The sequence below is a fragment of the Lissotriton helveticus genome, chromosome 4_1 (genome assembly GCF_964261635.1).
Source record: "Lissotriton helveticus chromosome 4_1, aLisHel1.1, whole genome shotgun sequence".
NCBI lineage: Eukaryota > Metazoa > Chordata > Amphibia > Caudata > Salamandridae > Lissotriton > Lissotriton helveticus.
In genome coordinates this window covers 494914076-494935767 of record NC_136063.1, presented here as the reverse complement: position 1 = coordinate 494935767, position 21692 = coordinate 494914076, and the positions used below count along the sequence as shown (strand labels likewise).

General features: G+C 45.9%; 1 protein-coding gene across 5 annotated transcripts in view; it reads left to right on the top strand.

Annotated features, from left to right (window-relative positions):
• Positions 1–21692, top strand: part of LOC144828696 (carbonic anhydrase 13-like) — a 796251-nt gene that overhangs the window by 613562 nt on the left and 160997 nt on the right. For all 5 annotated transcript variants that reach the window (XM_078687082.1, XM_078687083.1, XM_078687079.1 and 2 more), the window contains exon 8: positions 7590–7652. In XM_078687082.1, the coding sequence (XP_078543208.1) occupies positions 7590–7652 (63 nt within the window). The remainder of the gene's footprint in view (positions 1–7589; positions 7653–21692) is intronic.

Sequence of the window (21692 nt, the reverse complement as noted above, 5' to 3'; positions counted from 1 at the left end):
CACTGCGATGGGTACATTGCGGACCTTGTGAGACACCGGTAGGGAGTTCTCTTTGAGCACGATCTTATGCATGAATTTCTCCAATTTGCCCACTTTGCCTCCAAAGACTCTGGGGTATTCTCTCCTCACTCTGTCCACATCAGGCCACTGCTCGTCGTCCGTAAGGAGGATTTGTTCCTTGCCTCCAGGATCTAGTTTAATTCCCAAGTCTCCTTGGTCTCTCCAACCCAAGACAGAGGGTCCTTTCTCTGCTACATATAGTTTACAGGTAGCTGTCCTTCCACGGAATTCAAACAGGAGACTCCGATACCCCACCATGGGAATCAGGTTTTCCATGTACGATATCGGTCTGATGTCTGGTGGATCGAGGTGTGAACCTAGGCTCGGACTGAAGTCTCCTTCCCACACCGATCTCTGTACAATGGAGTATGGGGATCCTGAGTCAATCGCTACTCTGATACTCATGCCACCCATTTTCATTTTGGCCCGCGGCTTGTCGGATCGGCGAGCGTTGACACTTAGGACCTGCTCCTCAATGCACAGAACTTCATCATCATCACCCGTGTCCTCTCCTGTGTCTGCTTCCTGACCTTGCTGTGCAATGTACTTCACCATTGTCTTTTTTTCCTTCTTGTGACACACTTTCTCATAGTGGCCTATCAGGCCGCAGAACATACATTTCGCTCGAAAGGCTGGGCAGCGTTTGTCCTGAGCTGAGTGGTTGGTACTGCCACATCTGTAGCATGACGATCCGGTGGCCAGGAACTGTTTTCCTGCAGGCCCCGATTTTCCCGCCCATTTTCTGGTTGCGCGGTCACCGCTCGGCGCCATTTTGTGCCTGTACGACGGTCCCGCGTCGTCAATTTTGTTAACCATAACTCTTTGCGCGCTTTCTTTCTTTGCTGCTTCTGCGCATCTTTTGGAGAGTTCCGCTTTCTTCACCATTGCGATTACTTCTTTTAACGTAGCTTCCTAGCTTGTCTTGCACATTCTTGTTGGTAGTGTGCATTACTATCTGGTCTTTGATAAAATCCTCTTCCATGTTTCCGTACCTGCATGTGACCGCAAGTCTCCTCAAGGCTGCTACATAGTCGTCGACGGACTCTCCTTCACCTTGCTTCCTTTGCTGGAAGTTGAACCGGTCAATGGAGACGCATACCGCCGGGCGGTAGTGAGCATCCAGGTCTTCCAGGGCCTGCTTGAAGTGATCGGCATCAGCTGCTTGAAGTGGTGCTGACGCGATATTTTTGAACACTCTTATGCCCTCTGGGCCCAAGTTGTGCAGCAAGATCCGTCTCTGTCTCGCTGGGGTGAACTCATCGGTGGATTCGTCTTCCAGGGCTTCTAGATAGTTGCCGAAGTACTCCCTCCAGTCCTCCCATTTCATCTGTGGTTCACCAGGTCTCGGCAGGAACGGGATGGGGGCTGTGAGTGAGGACGCTTGGCTACTCATCTTGATCCTTTCTCCTGGCCCTTCCTCTTGATTCCTGGGGCTGCCCAGTGCGTTATCGTCTCCTTCTTGACGCTTGGGGCTGCCAGGGGCGCCAGCACCGCCTGTTTGCGACGTCACAGAGCTGTGTGCGCTACTCCCCGCTCCCTCGGGGGCACCCTTCTCCGCCAGGTTCTATGAGGGTTGGTTGCGCTGGCCTGCGGTGGTATCGCACTGTTCGCCTTGCTTTTCTGACCTGTGCTGGGGTTCCTCTTTTGTCTGCACCTCTGCCACGCTCTTCCCTCGTGACGATGTCTCTTCCTGTGCTGCAGGGAACTTCGTGTTCCGGTGTTCCTTTGGGCTTCCTTTGCCTCTGCTCTGCCTTGTGCTGTTCCCTCAATCTCTTGTGGGCATATCCCACCCTCGTCGCCACTGTGGAAGTATCTGGACACAGACAGATGACAGGAGGCTGGAGTGCGTTAATAACTGCACTTTATTGTAACTATACACGATAGTTAGGAAGAGCGCCGGGATTCTGCTCTTTCTCGCTCAATGCCGGCAAGTCCTACGGCGCGAGCGCCGTACGCGCATGCACAGCGCCTCTCAGCGTGCCTGGCGTGTTACGTCACACGCCTCTCGCGTGCAGCGTCTAGAATGCTACACCACAGCTTTCAACCGTTAATAGTTGCGCATTACCAGTAAAGCGCATAGGCACACTTACTACATTTTGTAGGCTAGACAGGTGCAGTCCATCAACAGGAGCTCCTCGAAGGCATTGGGACCCACCTGACGGACCTCCACTCCCGGTCTACACTCTCGGGTGTACTGAGCTGCCTGTTGTGGTAGAGGCATCCAGAATCAACCTCGGTCTTTCCCGCACTAAGGACCAAAATCAAGTGGCTGCTCCCGCCATGAGCCGATACCTGCCGCAATCTGCGCCTAGGGCCCAAACACGGGCAGATTTATGGTGCGGAGATCGACCAGCGTTAAAGGTGTTTTGCAGGGCCGCCTGGTAGCCGTCTCTCCTCGACCGCAGCCTCACAAGCCTGTTGTGCACTGCGGGCCCGTCATGTGGGAGATGGGCCCGCGAGGAAGGCTGCAAACCTGCATCCCGTGGTCGGCGGCCCTGTCACATGACTGCCATGGACAGAGCTGCGGACTGCAGCGGCTGATTGCGGTCCCAGGGGGAACTGTACTAATATTGAAGGCACGGCTTCCCCTGCATTACCCCTGTGACTGGTAGCTGCGGCTCGGCCCCGCGAGAGCTGCAAGACTTGGGAAGCAGAAATCCTCCGAAAACCGCTAAAAGGTTCACCGCGCTTACTGGGCAACAGCGAGGGGCGGCCCCTGCTTGTCGCATGCTCACCGGAGGTCTCCCTTAAGTTCCGGAGAGAGATAGAGGCGGATGGAATTTCACTGCAGGCAGCAAGATGTAACATTATAAAAGCCAGCAGTGGAAGATGATTAACTGTTTACTGAGCCTGCTGCTGACTGTTAAGTCCGGGGAGCAGCAGAACCGACAAACAGGAGGCACAGGAGCCTGCACGCGGTAGCAGCCTGGCGTGATGGACCGGTACAGCACTTGACTGGACAATGGTAATAAAATATATGTGTGACAATGCATTTCAGTATGGTGATGCGGAACACCACACTGCACTGAAATGCGTTACTGTCACACTTGATGCGTGATACTTGGCAGGCATGAGACCAGACAGGACAGGTAGGTAGAATATAGGGAAGAAAGGGGAGTAAAAGCACGTTGGTGGAAAGGGAGAACGTATGCAGACTCCGTCCATATGATTCCCCGTCCCTCACCCAACCACTTCCAAAGATCATCTTGTCACTAAAAACAGCACTTTTGTTATGCAGAACCGGTGTTTGGGAAACACCTGAATAACATACAGACTATGTATTTTGTTATGGTCTCCGTGTGGTGAGGAAACCTACGGGACTCTCCGCCGCAAGGGAAGGTCGGATCGAGGTTTTATTTTTGTACACCTTTGCCGTCCTCCATGTGTATTTACTACACCGACACACAAAACAGGTGTGGTGAAGGGTAGACGTTATCAACGTGAGTAGGAAAATCACAATACTTACCACTCCATTCTTCTCTCCTTTTCCGAGTCTCCATGTGGTGCTATAGACAAGAAGATGTCCAGAAGGAGGAAAAGGAAAGAAAAGAAGAAAGAAGAATACAGTGAAAGCCCGAGGAGGCCCTTTTTGTTTACCCAACATACAATAAAATCCACAATCAATAAGAAGTATATATAACCTCCGCATCTGTTTATCCGGCCTGCCCTCCCACATTGCATTAAGTAAGGAAATAGAACATACCTAGCTCCGTCTATCGTCCACTTCATCAGGAGAGATAGACTCCCAGGCAGCTTGTTGCACTGCCCAGGAGCACGCTCAGGAGCATGTATCTGCGTCATTGTCTCTTAACACTGCCCTTGCTGGTGACTCTGGGCTGCATACTTGCACAACCTTTACTTCGTCCAGCAACAAGGACTTCCCGCCCAATGGAAAAGACATCAGGGTCAAGGAATCTTCATCCTTCTGACGCTCAATGCAGCATTCCTCCTGTCCTTACAGTGACCAGTACTATGGACTTGGACTCTCTTCCGAGGAACTTTCTGGACAGTGTGAGGGGGTAGTTGAAAGTTTGCTTTTTCCTATCTGTGTGAGGTTAGGGGCTATTGAAGAATGTTTATCTAGTTTCAAAGCAAGATGGATCTTCCTGTCTATCAATTCAGCAGCAGCCAAGTCTATCCATACGCAGGTGCTCGGGGTTTTGCAACTGCGCACCGATTTGCTCCCATGTGATTATAATCTGTCTTCTAATTGCCTTCATGATAGTTAGATGGATGTTCTCTTCAATCCTCTCATTGCCAACTTCAACAACCTAGACCATCTCAAGTTGTTTCGGAGCCTCAGAGTATGGGTGGCTCCAATATTCCAGTGGAGGTCACTAGTTTGAAAAGGTCCTCTGGCCCTGCGATGGTCTCGCTACTCCCTCCGCCTCAAACAGTTGATGTTAACACTGTAGTCAGCACAGGAAGTTCCTATGGTGCTTTTGTCCTGGGGTCCGACGAATTCAAGGGTGCTGATTTAGATAGGCTGGTGGAGCTAAACATGGAGCCCTTATTAGTAAAAGTAAAGAAAAATACTGAAAGAATACATAATTTACATTTAACCCTGATGGGCTGGATAAATGTTATTAAAATGATCACATTCCCCAACTTTTTGTACATTTTTAGAGCCATCCCACTATTCTTTGATCACTCTTGGTTTAACAAGTTAGAACTGATAATCAATAGGTTTATTTGGGCACAGGGTAAAACCATGAGAGCATATCGACATATGAAACTCCCTAGGGAAAAAGGGGGGTGGGGGTACTCACTCTACTTGCCCCATTCTTTGGGCTGGTGATTTTAATATACAAAAATGTTCCCTTCCAGTGAGACGTGTGTCGTATATCAAATTCAGAAGGGCAGGGCATCCCACTATTTCCCAGCTCTTCGCGAGTTCCAATATTCAGGATCAGGGCAGCAGCTGGGCAGGTCTTTTTTATTTGGGAGATCCGGTGTGGCCGACATCATGGACATCCCCCATTACCCCTGAGGCTTTTAAACCATCCTAGGTGCAAAGGACTGGTCCTTATAAGTTTCGCAATGCTTTTTGGCAGTCTAAACATCAACTTTATCCACCATTGGACAACCAGATGCCTCGCTGACACCTAGCGGAATATTGTCTCCATTGTGTTGGACATATTCCTCTGAATTCCTTCGTCTTAGCTTCCTGTACGCACTTATTGGAAATGGGTTCCTTTTTCCAGTTTGGGTGATGAATTTTCGGGTGTGATGATTGGCGGTCCCTTTAGTAGAAGCACAACCTGCTGTGCATTGCTGGTCTCTCTTGCCAAATGTGTGAAGTAGGAGAAGATTAGCCAGGCAGAGATACATTTGTTGCAATCACCCTATTTGACATTTAATTATTGACATGACCACTCTGTCCCTGGCTAAAAATCCCTGGTAAATATGCCAACGTCTTCAGCCCCAGGATTACTTACCCTAGTTGTCAATATTAAATGATTATAGTGTCTTTGCATGTAAGAGCTTCGATATGCTCAGGATGCATTTAAGACCCAGGACTTGTGTGCATGTTCATCAGTGTACCTTTATGTTGCCTGGTTCATCTGACTGCTTCTTCCCACTGCCTTTGTTGAGTCAAGTCTGCGAAAGCCTTGGTTATCGTTTTTCAATGCAGCAGTACCCGAGGCTCTGGGATAACAGAGCCAAACTGCAGTGCTCACCGTCGAGATTTCCTTCCTTCCCTGTGGTCTGCTTGACCCATAATGGGAAGATGCATAGGAGCAGTTATGAGTCTGCCATGTGCAATGGGTAAGAGCTACAATTTAAAACGGATATGGTGTCTCTTGGGTGAGACTGTAAAAACGCCTGCATGCGCAGTGCAATGGTAAGCTGTGCTAGTTGTTCAGTATGGTCTGAAGAAAAAGACTCCGACAGGCAGTCACAATCATGTTATCCCCACTTCTCCGTGTATAGGGGAAATTTGACCTCCGCTTATAAAAGCTGCAGAACCTTTTTGCAGCTTTGGCTCAACACCACTGTAGAGTTATGACCTCTTGTAAAACCGTATTTTAGAAAGAGAACAGAAAGAATAGTAACAGATATTGCATCGTTCTTGCATTTAATTGCTAAGCTATAGAATATTTGTAGTACTTAGGGTCTCAATTAGGTTTGGCTATTACATGAACTCTGTGTCCCTAAGCCTTCTGGCGTTATTGCTCTGTCAGTAGTTATTTGCTTTTCTCAGCAGCATCAAGCACTGTTGGGTGCAATTTCGGTGCACCGGTACTTCTCAGTTGGGCACAACGCACATCTGACAAATGGATTGAAGCCGTTTGTCAGTAGTCGTTGTAGGCTATATGCATCCTTAAATTGCATATCTTGATTTTACATAGACTTGCAGTAGCTCTTTTGTTGGACTACCTACCATGATGTACCCAGCTCAGCACCTAGCCGCTCCTAACGGCTTGCTCCACACATATGCATCTTATTCAGTGGAAGCACCTTGGGGCATATTACCAAGGGCTTGATCGCCGCTTTAGCTGGAATTTTTCCCGCTGAAGCGGCGATAATTGTATCGCCCTATTACCTAGCTGTCACTAACACCAGTTAGCGACAGCTAGTAGGAGATAGCGGGCATTTAGGGGCCCACTTTGCATGTCAGCGATAATTATCGCTAATGACATACAAAGTGGGCGTGCCAAGATGTTAGCGACTGGAAACAGTCGCTAACATCTCTATCTCCTATTACCAACTTTTGGAAATAATCGCGCTAAGCGCGATTATCTCCAAAAGCTAACGCCTGCCCAGAGCTGTTCTTAGCCATGTAATCCAATGGTAGGTGGATTACATGGCTAAGAGCATTTGCTCGGTAATGCATGAATATCGCTGACTTTACAGCGATATTCAAGCATTTTGGCAGATTTTCATCGCTTAGGAGATAAACCTTGATAATAGCAAGGCTCCTAAGCGATAAAAATCGGCGGAGCTCGGCGATATTAATGTTGCCGCTAAACCAACATAGCGATAATTATCGCTAGTTGTTGGTAATATGCCCCCTTATCTTTAAAGAGCGGACACTGAAAACAGCAACCACAGTTAGGAAAGTGGCCTCCATAAACCCGTGTATCCTCTGTGCACTGTTGAACGTTAATGACATGTTTAAGCAGTACTTCTCCAAATGCATTGACCAGAACGTTTAGTATAGGAGAGGTTAAAGAGCATTGGTTCACCCAAATTGAATTTTGAAGGAAACATATCTCCCCTATTAACTGGGATTGGAGTTGGATCAAAGTTTGGTCCATTGCAGCGGATTCTCAAGTTGTTAAAATAGGTAATTCGAAACACCAGCCAGCCCAATGATGCTAAGATGTATGCACCATATGAGGGCACACACATAGAATGCTGTTGTTAAAAAAAGAGGTTGGTTTAGCGTAGTAAATTAGACCATGGCCATCAGAAACCAAATACAGATAATAAAGCTGACATTGCAACTCGAGTCTTTATTTGAACAATGTTTATGTATTTAGTTAATTGATATATTATGTAACTTAAGTATTTTAAACTTGCAGCTCGGTGAGGGTAACTCAGCCTTGCAGAAAATTACTGGCGCTTTGGATTCCATTATAAAACAGGTAAAACAAATATTTATTTTGTAAAAATAATGAGTTATCTTTGGAAAGCTTTTAAAATGTATACCGAATAAAATATGAGACACAGTACATGTTTAAAAACATAGGACCTTTTTATGAGTTTGGCTTCCCACCGCTGCAGAACCACATATGCCGCCGCCAGCAGCCCACAGCGCAGGCGGTCCAAAGACTGCCGTATTACGAGTTCACCACAGGATGGGCGATGCGGAGGCGGGGAACTTGCAGCTGCGGTGAGTACTTTTTCCAAATATATAGATGCCTATGTGTGCATTATAACTGCATATGTGTGTGATGCACACATATGCATGATATATGTGAAAAAATACCATATACCCATTACCGAGGTTCAGCCCACATGTGGGCAGTCCTGACAATGGGTAAATGGTACGAAAAAGACTCACCTGTATATCGCCGCACACAGGGTAGTAATCCTCGGGGTAAGGATCCTGCTGTGAAGGGGGACCTGGAGACAGGGATCCACGTTGGACTCTGCCTGGAAGAAAATGCTGTGAGTACACACCCCAAATCCTTCATCACTGCCACCTTCAAGCAGGCGGTTGGATCGCTGCATTCCGCTCGTGGATCAGGCACAGTGGTGCAGCTCCATCGTACCATCCTATTGCCTTTCCCCGATCGTGAATCCGGTGGTCTGCTGGCGGTCTTCCCAAAGCAATCAACCCAACCTGTAATATGTTAGTCGGAGTGCCTAGCTCTCTACGGTCGGACAGCCACCACCAATACGGCAGTCCACGGGACCGCCAAACTCATAATAAGGCCCATAAAATTTAAAACGTAACATTCTCTATGAAAACATTGAAGTCGACACCCCGTTAGTACTGCTTTACTGCTTCTGCTTGTACAAAACAGTATATCCAACCCATATGTTGTTAGTAAATGGAGAGAAATAATTCACAATTTTTCATCTCCTTGGTGACGTCTGTTTTCCATTCAAACTATTCCCAGCCACAAGATGAGAGCTTCCTTCCATAACACTTTTCTTAGTCTCAGTTTCGGTTTCAGTTTATTTACCCATTTTAAACTTGGCTCCTATAAGATGCCAGGAGCATCCAACACCGATTGGGAGTAGCCGGGTGGGCGGGGGATGGGGAAGTGGGATTGAAAAAAGAAAAGAAATAGCACCCTTTCTCTGTACCGCTCTGCCCTCGTCCCACCATCTCCTATCCTGGCCGCTCTTCAGGAAGCACTCAGACTGAGGGCCCCCCTGAGCCAATCACAATGCTGCAATGCAGTGGTTTTACGCTCAGACAGGTGCTGGGGCCCTGGGCATTTTCTCCATGCAAGCTGTAATGCAGCCTGCACGAAGTGCGCATGACGTCGGGCCAGCCAAATCATCATGCACACTTGGAGTGGGTGAATCTCTCCTTCCCTGCTTCTCTGTCATCAGAGTATCCCTGCCTCGCCCTTAAAGCTGCCGTCAACAGGAAAAAATAAAATGATAATAATCTTGAGTTAGTATCATTTTATTTTTTATTTCTTTCACTGCTGCAAAGCAGTGGGCGACGCTCCTCTGCCTTAGCGGAGGAGCCACCACTGTAAAATGCTAACATATAATCATGTGTGACAGTGGCGTAGCAAGGGGGGCCGGGAGCTTTCTGCCCCAGGTGGCACGAGTTTGGGGGTAGCTGCCTCCCTCTCCCCCCCACTCTTACCTGAACCCTGGCGCTATGTCATGCGGGTGCTGGGCAGCCAACGCAGTGACTGTCACGGGTGGTACAACGTCTAGCTATGCCACTGATGTGTGTGTGTGCGTGCATCCATTTGCACACACCCACACACCAAATCCACATTTTTAAATACAAATTGATGCTATGCGGTAAACTTATACAATATTTTTCAAAGATAAGCATTTTTCTAAATTGAACTGGACATGGGGAGTATCACTTAATGTAAAACTCCCAGCTATCGGCTTTACTTCATAATGATTTAATACTATCCTCAAATATTTCTTTATAAAATTTGATACAGCAGGACGTAGAAACAACATACAAAGAGCTTTCTCTCTCAAATCTGAATCTCTCCCTCCCCTTATTTATTTCGGTGCGCAGGTCAATTAGAGTACCTTGATCACAAATCTACATACCAAGTTCTCATCTCGGAACTGTAAATTAGTTTTAGGATAATTAATTACCAATTATGCACAAACCAGGGTACAAACAAAATATTTTGGAAACTTTTTTAAATTGGTATACCCCGGTAATACTCCTGAATTAGTCCTGTGATTGTTTTCAACAGTGTTACTATGTGTTCTTTCTTCACCGTGAACTCAGAAGGAGCCTAATTTGAATTGATGTTAAGCATTTAGGGCCAGATGTAGGTGGCTAAATACCAGTCGGTAATGCCAAAATCTGGTATATTTCAGCGTTAACGACCGATATTTACCCATGTGCGATGTAGGTATTACCGAACGCCATCGGTAATAAGGAATCGGTACAAATAAGGGAAAACAGTTACCGATTCCTTATTTACCGACACGAAACACTAAAATACCGATATTTCAGCGTTAACAACCGGTATTTACCCATGTGCGATGTAGGTATTACCGAACGCCATCGGTAATAAGGAATCGGTACAAATAAGGGTAAACAGTTACCGATTCCTTATTTACCGACACCGAAACACTAAAATACCGATATTTCAGCGTTAACGGCCGGTATTTACCCATGTGCGATGTAGGTATTACCGAACGCCATCAGTAATAAGGAATCGGTACAAATAAGGGAAAACAGTTACCGATTCCTTATTTACCGACACCGAAACACTAAAATACCGAATCGGTAAATAAGAAATCGGTAAATACTCACTAATGCGATGTTCCAAAAATCGGTATTACTGAATTTGCCAAAAATCGGTATTTAAGAATCGGTAATTACCACTGACTCCAAGCAGGTGGTAATCAGGTGCACTGCAGAAAAACAGCCCAAAATGCAACAGTGTGAACACAACGGCGGCCCTCTACGTTATAGCAAGGCGGCTAAGTTTGCGAGCAGCAGGACTGAGGGTCTGGAGACGGGAAGAGCGTGTGTACAGACTGGAGATTGGGTGAAAGTGAAAAGGCTACTAGCCGCAGTAGATTCACGCCCCCTCCCACAGAGTCCAGGAGGCGCAGCGAACGCCACTGCGCTGCCACTGGACAAACTGGCAGTGCGAACAGTGGGGCGAAGGAACGTGGCAGTGCAGCGCGTGGGCGCAGGAAGTAGAGACAGCCATGACATGGTTTTACTGAAATGGGTGATGTAACTCATTTTTTGTATGGACACTGAATTTCATTTAGGCCTAACATGTGACACACTTCAAGTTGTGGTGGTGTGCTATGATCATTAAACACATCACTCACATACAGTAACTGGCTGTGTCTCCTTACTTACTCAGAAATAGTTGTGTGTTATCTCAGCCCGTCAGTGTCTCCCATCCGGTGCTGCTGCCATACCTGCTGCGCTGTGCTCTGGCTGTGGACAGTCCTCACCCTCGTCCTCAGAGTCAGTTAGTTCCACTGCTGTTCCTTTCTTTGTGGCATGTTTATGCAGCATTGCACATGTTTCTATAATTTTGCAGCATATGATGGGGCGGTACTGACGTGCACCTCCACTTTTGTGGAGGCAACAGAAACTGCTTTTTAGTAGTTCAAAGGTGCGCTCAACAACGTTGTGCATGCTTTTATGTGCCACATTGTATCTCCTCTCACTTGGGGTGGAAGGGTTGAGGTATGGAGTTAGGATAAATGCCCGCACACATATGCGCTGTCACATAAATGGGAAAGGAAGTGCCATTTATTGGAGTCACCAATACATTCATCCAAGGTATACATCAGGGTGTGTCACATTGATTTACCTAGCAGGTATCCTTCTCCAAATTCACCGCCAGCCAGACATGTGTAGATCCCACTGTTCCTGAATATGTGACTCTGGCACGTTTGGGAGCTAATGAGGATGTACAGAGTTGACTGATTCCACAATTACAGATTTTTTAAATTACCGAATAGCTATTTACCGATTCGGTATTGAGGATTCGGTGATAACGATTCGGTAATGGGGATTCGGTATTTATTTTTTACTGAGTCATTCCGAATTGCTATTTTTTAGCAATTTTTACCAAATCGGTAATTTTAACGATTCATAACGTACATCTGGAATACCGAGTTCTTAATAACAAATCTGTCAAATTCGCTATTAAGGACTCAGTATTTCAGGATTACCTACATCTGGCCCTTAGACTCCACATTGTGACCGGGCTCATCAGATATTAATATACGTAATATCCTTGATGTGGAGCGTTAAATCCAGTGCCATGCTTTAATATTAGAGCCCCTAACTCTCATTCGAATTCCATTCTTGTCCATTTCTAGTCGTATTGCCTGATAGCATATTATCCCACTTAAACTCAGGTAAGTAAGTCTTCCACAGTTTCTATTCAACTTTCTCAAAACATGTGTAGGTATTCTATAGAGCACAAGCTACTCAATATATTACAGTACAGTTTACCTCTAAGAAGCTTTAAGGTCATTTATCTATTGTGGATAGAAACTATATAATCCCATGCCATGTGACATAACCCAGTGAGTCTATTGGTTAAGGTGCAAAACTGGATTAAGGTTTTCTGATTATTTCACCTTTATTAGTAACTGATTTATGATTAAGTAAATATGAATATGTCTCCTCAAGAACCATATCGAAGTCTTATCTAGAAGGACTAGGTCATCAATATATAAATGTAATGTAATTTCTTTTGATCAACACAGGAGAAACTCTCCCTAACCATTAATAGTATATCTGTAATGTCGGACAAAGACATTGAAAATAACAGTGGGGTTACAATACACCCTTGTCGAAATCTGTGGTGCGAATATTTTACTCAAACCACCGCACATACCATTGTCACTCTGACCCATGTGTTGAAGTGCTGTAAAATGAACCATGTATGATACTCAACTTTAGATAGCTGTGGACATTTGTACATTTTCAAATGTAGGATTGTGAGCTAAGAGAGAAACCTTCCTTCCTTTGCATAATAATTATTTTGTTTTAATAAATCGAGCAGTATTCCTGAAGCATTTGAATGAAATCTAGAATGCGAGATAGTTAATAGTGTAATTATTTGGTCCTCTCCATTAGGAACTCTAATAGAGGCTTATTAAATAGTTTCTGTGCGGCAACTAAGAAAGCGCTTAACAGTTAACTAGACCTGTTTTATGCAGCAGCCTTATAATGCTTCCCTAACACGATTTGTGAGTACCCCTGTTACTATAACATCTATTAAAAAGAGCCGCTAGATAGATTCTCAGATTGTAAGTTTTTGTAGGTTGCGGCTTCAGACATCTTTAGCTCTCTTTTGGCTGAACCTATTGTCTCCAATATATATAGGATGGGTTTAGTATGTCCCCTTACTCAAGGTCCGAGAGCCTTCTTATCTATCACATATCCCTGGTTCTGATTCAGTGACTTTCCACATTATACGCTTGTTTATTGTGCCCAGTAGCATTTCAGTTTCATAGTATTTTGATTGGTTGACTTGTATCCCTCCACTGTTGCTGTTTCTACCATTAAGAAAACTACTTTTTCTTCAGTACTTTATGACTGTGCTCTTGGTTTCTTGCTATGTCCCAGTGTGCTGCTTTCCCCCTCACATACCCTGCTCCCGCTCTCTGTCAGGGTTGTTTTATCCACTTATTTGTGCTTCATCTGCCAATTAAGCTTCGTTTATTGTTTTAACCCCTTGGACGCTCATGACGAGCTGAGCTCGTCATGAGCCACGGCGCTTAGGTGCTCATGACGAGCTCAGCTCGTCATGGCCCGTGGAACGCTCAGGTGCGGGGAGAATTCCCCTCCTGTGCTGAGCGTTCCACGGAAGGCAATACACCTGTGACAAGCTGAGCTCGTCATGAGCACAGGAGCGCCGTAGCTCATGACGAGCTCAGCTCGTCATGAGCATGCGGGCGCTGTGCGCACCCCCTTCCCCCCCAGCACAGCGGGGGAATAACCCCCGCAGCGAAGGGGTTAATATTCCATTCCTCCTCTCCTTTGTTGCTGCCCTGCCCCTCCCAATTTGGTACCTATTTCTCCTGCATTTTATCTCACCCCTACCACCTCACTTCCTTTCCATATAGGCAGCTGCTATTGGCACTGCCAATGCTGGATTTCTGGACCTGATCCTCTCTGCAGGGTCACCCCCTAACGTTTTGCCTGTTACCCTCCTTTTATTGCTGAATTTGTTTTTTGTTGGCCTTACGACTCTGTGCACTTTACCACTGCTAATCAGTGCTAAATGGTGTCTGGTCACTCCTCTAGACATTGTTTAATTGTCCTACACTTGATTGGTATAATTTATTTACTTATAAGTCCCTTGTAGAGTGGTATACTATATACCCAGGCACTGTAAATTGAATGCTACTAGTAGGCCTCACCCAAAGTGCGCTAGGTATGACCAGATGTCGGTCCCGGGTTCACTGTGCCACTAGATTCAAGCTGGCCTGGCTGATGAGGGGTGAAACCCTGAAACTGGTCCCATGATGCTTGTTTCTGGTCCTGGGAGGACCTGACTTGGCGGGAAACACAAAAGAAAAGGGTTTATTGGGATGTGGTAGGAAGTGGTGCAACATAAGGTGTGTGTATTGTTTTTCTCATACCACCTCGGACAGCACCACAGGAGAGGGATAACCCCTGAACCCCCTAGGAGATAGACCAAAGGTCATACACAAATAACAGAAAGCCTGTGCACACGTAAACAGTATCTGGAACTCAATTTCTATGTCGTATCTAGTCCCAAAGAAAATATAAAAGGACACATGAATACAGTAACAACAAAACGGGTAATCATAAGTTGTAGTTTTCTTTATTGTATTTCAGAATGGTTGCCCAGCCCAACTGGTACCCCACGACTTCTTCAGGGCTTTGGGCAAAGCAAGATGAATTGGAGATCTCCCTGCCGGTTGTACTTCCGTCCCGGCTGGCGTGAAGACAGTAGATATTCTTAAAAAAGCAGTCCTGGTAAGGGACATCCGACTGGAGCTAGGAGTCTTAGCTTCTGTGAGAAGATTTAAATCCTGATATAGGAAATCGAAAACCGGACTTGGTGTCTGGATAGTGCTGTATATTATCGACACGCTGTACAAACCAGAAGTTACCATAGAACAGCGGAATGGTGTATACAGCGTGCTCGCTGTTACGGATATCTGTATTAGATATCTGATTCTCCGGGCAATTCACTGGCGCTACAATTTGTACAGCGCGTTGATGATATACAGCACTATCCCGAATACCAAGTCCGGTTTCCGATTTCCTATATCAGGACTTAAACATTCTGACAGAAGCTTTTACTCCCAGCTCCAGTCGGAAGTCCCTTATCATGACTACGTTTTTAATACTATTGACTGTCTATACGCCAGTCGGGATGGAAACACAACCAGCAGAGAAATCTCTAATTCATCTTACTTTGCCGAAAGCCCTGAGGAAGTCGTGGGGTACCTCCGCAGATGGGCTGGGCAACCGTTCTGGAATAAAAGAATGTAACATACAACTAATGTTTACCCGTTTTGTTGTTACTGTATTCATGTGTTGTTTTACATTTTCTTTGCAACTAGATACAACATAGAAATTGAGTTCTAGATACTGTTTACGTGTGCACAGGCTTGCTGTTGAGCCTCTCTTGGCAGTTCGTGCTTGACTGTTCCCATGAGGAGCAGGGTCAAGACTGATTTGCATATGGCTGGGTCTAAACTGGGGTGGTATGGTGAGCAAAAGAACAATGGATTTGACTCAGATCTCGTGACTGGTGTGAATGTTTTGATTTGTTCTGCATTTGATCCATCATGTGTGTGACTTTTGCGTTCTCGCTCTAAGTGTGCAGGGTATGCCCAGACGTGGGTCCCAGGCTAACTGTGCCACTGGATTCAAGCTATCCTGACTGATGAGGGGTGAAACCTCAAAACTAGTCCCAGGATGCTAGTTGTTGGTCTAGGGGGGAGCTGGCATGGCAGTTCGGGCTGGACTGTTCCCATAAAGAGCAGGGTCAAGGCTGATTTGCATAGGGCTGGGTCTAAACTGGGGTGGCATGGTGAGCAAAAGAGTGATACATTTAAGCCAGATCTCTTGACTGGGGATGAATGGTTTGATTTGTTCGGCATTCCGTCCATCATATGTGTATCGTTTACCAGTGGCCCTGCAGCACTTATTGTACCACCCACTTAAGTAGCACCTTAAAATATGTCCCTGGCCTGCCATTGCAGCCTTAATGCAGTTTTAAACTGCCAATTCAACTTGCCAATATAACCGTGTTGTCAAACCTTAAACTCCTGTTCATTGTATATGTCACCCCTAAGGTACTCCGTAGACAGACAGCCCATAGGGCATGGGCAATTTTAATTAAACGGCTGGACATGTAAGTTCAAGTTTGACATGTCCTGGTAGTGAAAAACTCCTAAATTTATTTTCTACTACTGTGAGGCCTATCTGTCTCATAGTATAACATTGTGTTGCCTTATTACATTTAATAAGTGCTAACTTTTGATTGGTACCAGGTTGCTAGTTCATGTTTGTAATGAGAAAGACTCTTTAATGGTAAAGTCTGATTTTACATTGCAATTTTGAAATTTCCTCTTTTAGAAAGTTTACAAAACTGTTATGGATGGAATGCTTGAATTAATTGAATTGAAGCCACTGGTAATCACTCGGGCCCATCCCAATCGATTAGTATTTTGCATACCATGCCACCTCAGTTTGTACCCAGCATATAAATGAATCTTCACCCTGCTCCTATCAGAGCAGTCCAGTCCAAATTGCCGAGCCTGGTGCTCCCTGAACAGGAAAGCACCAGGACCAGTTTTGCCATAATTATGGGCTCATCATCTTGGTACAGCTTGGTTCTTTAATGGTAAAGTCAGGTTTTACATTACATTTTTGAAAATGCCTCATTTAGAAAGTTGTACAAAAGGGGGTGGTGATGGACAGAGCATCTGAACCAATCAAACAGTCAAAAGATCTGGGTTTGATCCATCACCGTTCTTTAGCCCACTCTGCCACCCCAGTTCAGACATGGCTATATGCAAATCAGTCCATCACCAGCCCCTTTTGTACTGCTTTGGCCGCCATAAGTGTGGCAGGGTATGCTCAGACGTGAGTCCCTTGCTCACTTGCCACTGGATTCAAGCAAGCCAGGCTGAAGACGGCTGTAATGCCAGAAACCAGTCCTCGAAGCTTGTTTCCGGTCCAGGGAAGGCATGGCTTGCAGTTCGGGCTGGACTGTTCCCATGAGGCACAGGGTCAGACTGATTTGCATATAGCCATGTCTGAACTGGGGTGGCAGAGTGGGCTAAAGAACGGTGATGGATCAAACCCAGATCTTTTGACTGGGTGTGAGTGTTTGATTGGTTCAGATGCTCCGTGCATCACCACCCCCTTTTGAACTCATTTAGAAAGTTGGCATTTTCCTGCCCTTAACCCTTTGAGCCTGTGGTCTGTCTTGGGTCAAATGACTGGGCATACTTAACAGACAGACTTTGTGACTTCCTCCCAGACAGTCACACTATAGGGGGATTGGGGGGGCTAGAATGGGCCATCTGCTCGCAGGGTGGTGAGGGGAACTGAGCACAGTCTTGCAACTGAATAGGCTGTGCTCTGCCTTCACTCTAAGGACTTATCACCCCCACATTATCTCTACAGCCCGCTTGGAGCCAGGGCAGGGGAGTAAGGAAACTCCATGCACTTCTAAGAAACTTTCTAGAAGGTTTTCCTACCTTCCAGAAGGAAGGGCAATAGGTATAAAAATAGGACCTTCAGACCCACGCTTCAGTTCATTCCTGGACCTGTGTAAGGACTCTCAGAGAACTTCCTGCTGCTGTTCACTCTGCAAGACAGCTTTACTCTACCTGTAAGGGCTGCTTTGTTGCCTGGAGCATGCCTTGAACCGTCAGAGACCAGCCCTGCATCTTCACCTGAGCACAGAACTACCAGAGGGACTCCAAAAGCTAGTTTGTGGGCCTGCAGTTTAGAGCAACACGGACACAAAAGGCTCCCGACATCTTGAACACACACCTGGACCCAGCTTGAGTGAGTCTTGAACCCCCCCAGTGGAGTTCCACCAGTCCTATACCCTTTTTTGTGGTGCCAAATGTGCCCAAAACTGAAGACGTACCGAATTGTGGCTCAAAACAGCTCTGAGAACCAGGAGGAGACCGGGACCAAACTGCACGCTCATACGCTCGAGAGGTGTCGCCAGTCATATTGACATTGCAGCTTCTCCCACTACGCTCTTCTCCACAGCAGCAAATCCTGTTCAGTGGTCCTTTGTCAAAGGGGTATCTGGACTTGTGGAACTGTCGTCGGCTACAGCCCTCTGCCTCATCCCGCTGGAGATTTTCAACTTTCAAAAAAGAGACTAAATCCGAACTTAGAAATCTTCACAGTGGCTTCGACCCAAGGCTCCCCGATGATGATGATCCCTACTCGGACATTGTCTGCAGCTTTGCTCCGCTGAACTTCTCAGGACATGGCATCCCTGGCATTGTTTCCTGTTTTTGACTTTACCTCCTGTATTTTTGACTGTATGCTGGACTTTTGCTGATTTTTGCATTCTGGGCATTTTACCACTGCTGGTCAATGCTGAAGTGCAAGTGCTCCCTGTGCAAATAGTGATTTAGATTTGTTATCCATGATTGGCATATCTGATTTACTGGTAAGTCCCTAGTAAAGTACATTGTGTGTGCCCAGAGCCTGTAAATCAAATGCTGCTAATGGGCCTGCAGCACTGGTTGTGCCACCCACATGAGTAGCCCTGTAAACTTGTCTCTGACTTGCCATTGCTGTGTATGTGAGGGCATTTTCAAACTGCCATATCAACCTGGCAAGTGCACTCACTTGCCAGGCCCAAACCTTCCCTTTTCCTACATGTAAGGGACCCCTGAGTTAGGCTCAAGGTAGCCCCATGGGCGGGTGCAGTGTATGTGAAAGGTAGGACAGTACTGGTGTGTTTTACATGTCCTGATAGTGAAATACTGCCAATTCCATTTTCCACTACTGCAAGGACTAACTCTCCCATAAGTTATTATAGAAGCTGATTTGTAAAATCTTACTAGTGTAACTTTTAATTGGGATCAGTTATAGATTTGGAGTCTGGGCTCTCTGAGCTCATAATTTAAAAAGCACATCTTTTGGTAAAGGTCATTTGTAAATTGTGTGTTTGAAAATGCCACTTTTAGAAAGTTAGTCCTCATAAAAGTGGTTTACAGGCATATCAACATTGAGTGTTTCTTTTAATAAAAAAGGGGGAAGGAAAGGAAAATGCACGTCCCATCCGGGGCCACTGCTCTATTCAAAACCCTGGTTATCTGGTTAGCTCATTCCTGCCCATTTTAAAAACAAGGGGTTAACCACCACTGCTTTTTAGGTAGTTACCACTGCCCCCCTTCCCTTATGATGAGGCAAAAAGAAGAAATACACCCGGCAAATTAATGCCTCGTATTGTCAATGGCGGCTCAAACATTTATATCTGTAGCCCTTTAAGAAGAAAGAAACAACCCAGGCGCCACACGTAGTTAAGGCAGATGGTCGCCCTGTGTTTATGGCAGAGCAATGTACTAATAAAAACGGCGGTTGTGGAGAAAAAAGGCTTACTTGAGTCAAATGCACAAATTACTTCAAGGAACACAGGCCGGGGGCCCGATTGGAAGTTCTGTCAAAAAGACAGTTACAAGTTTATCGTCTACAAGGTGTCGAGAGAGAGGGGCCCCTCCCCCCTGCAATAGACGGACAGCACTTACTTCCAAGATTTCGGGATCCCACCAGGTGCCTAGCCATGCACGTCTGGCTCCGAATATTGTCATTCTGCCGGCAGAACCCGGAAGAAAAGGACATCATTCCGAGTCACGTGTGACGGCGTTGTTGGGAACGTCACTACGTAGCGTCAACTTTTCATTTAAAAAACTAGAATGAGGACCTTCATATTCATGATGTTTACATTGCCAGACTAATAAAGCATTCTCGAAAAACTTTATTAAGTATACCTCAAGAGTGCAAACAATAGTAATTACGTCGGTTGGTTGTTGGACCATTAATTCAGCCCCGAAGTCACTAAAAGGTGTAGGCGAGAATAGCCACAGCAATACGCGACATTATCTCGCTGGCCAACATTCGAAAGGGAAAGGGAACAGAGTTCCACAAACGCAAAAACGAAATCGGCCCAGGAGTCTGTCCGCACTGACTGGCAGGACAGAATGCGATGTCTTGTGGTGCTTGTCTTTATTGATTGCGCAACCCATCCTTCAATCTATATCCAGGGCCAGGTTTTACCACAGGGTATACGTAAAGTCAGACTTGCCCATAACCCCATGATGTAACATGAGACCATTTTCAGATATATGGGGTTCAGTTGGTGGTCCTTGTGTATAGAACAGGACAGACCCAGACAGAGAGAGATAAGAATTCATTTGAGGACAGTACCCCAAGGTATGTTATCATTAAGCCCCTGGCGGTAGGTAGACAGACGGTAGATCCATCTTTGCTCCCTTTCGAATAAGGCTTGTTGCGAATGGGGACCCGGTTTTAGCTGCTCAATTATCTTTATTGTCTTTATTGAGCCAGGTTTCAGTCAACACTAGAATGTCTGGATCATGAGCAAGTATGAGGGCAGCGATATCAGAAGCGTGCCGTACTGCAGATCTGCAATTGAGAAGCATGCCTTTGAGCTATTATTTGGGATCGGCTGGGAGAGGAGTAGTAGTGGGGATAAGTGTAAGGTTGTTCTTTTTTAAGGATCATATGTTAACCGAGGGCTCTCTAAACGGGTCAGAGTGGGTTGTTTCAATTAGGCAGAGATTTGGTGTGTTAGCAGTCTGAGGTGGGACAAAGAGAGAGTCTCTGTGTTAACCGCATATGGTGTACCCTACGAGAGAAGAAGGGAGATGATATCCTTCTCTTGAAGTGGTTCTTTGACTCTGTAAGGCCAAGAGGGGTCATTCGGGAGTGGAGAGGTTTTCCACCTGTGGTCTGTGAGGGCCAAAAGTGAGAGGGTCACGATGGGTGAGAGATGCGCAAAGGTTGAGGGGTGAGGATAGGATCAGAAGAAAGAGTGTTGTTGAGGTGCCCAGACTTATGGGGTCTACTAAATTTCTGATTCTCAGATAGCTCAGTGGTGAGGCGTAAGAGGCTTAGAACATCAGCCTTGAGGTGGTGAAGGGTAAGTGCGATCTCATTGAGTCTAGATTCAAAGACTGATTGTGATCGGCAACCTGAAACTCTGAATACAGTCTTATCTGTAGCTGTCGTATACACACTCAAACAAAGGCTCTTGTCGAAGCCACTCAAGAGCCCAAAATGTGATAATTTTCTTGTAAAATTATTTTTTGTTCGTAAAGATTTTGCTATGATCATGATTACGTTGCGAAATTACAAAACAAAACAAAATAGACATCCAACGACCAATGTACACATATGTTTCTAGTATGTGTTTTGAAAAACTGCATTTGAACCCAACTTTCTGTCTTCACGATGACTCCAATAGTCACTAGGGACTTCGTTAACCATTACATTAGCCTCAATTGGTGATGTGGTTTCTCCATTGGTCTTGAAACACAATCATTGCCTGGTTTTGGGTGATTTTAATGTGCATATGGATGTATTGGAAGATGCAGACTCATCTAGACTATAAGAGTCACTGGAGACGGTAGATCTGGCTCCCAATGTCCACGCCCCCACTCATGAAAAAAGCCACACCTTAGACCAGATCTTTTCCACGGTCGAACTAGGTATGAGCAAACCACTTCCACTTGTTTGGTCTGACCATTTTCTTCTGGAGTCTTCATTTGAGAAGGTATCTAATCCCCCTAGGGCCTCAGGGAATTCTAGAAGCTCTAATTTCAGACCCTTCCATTTAATTACACCTGGGACATTATGCACAGCCATTAATAAGCATCCGATCTCTCTTAGAGGCAGATGTCGAGGGCCTGGACAACTGTCTCCTGCTCCGGGCCGGGGCACTCGCCCCTCCTACACCACGTTCTGGAAAGATGGTCAGGTC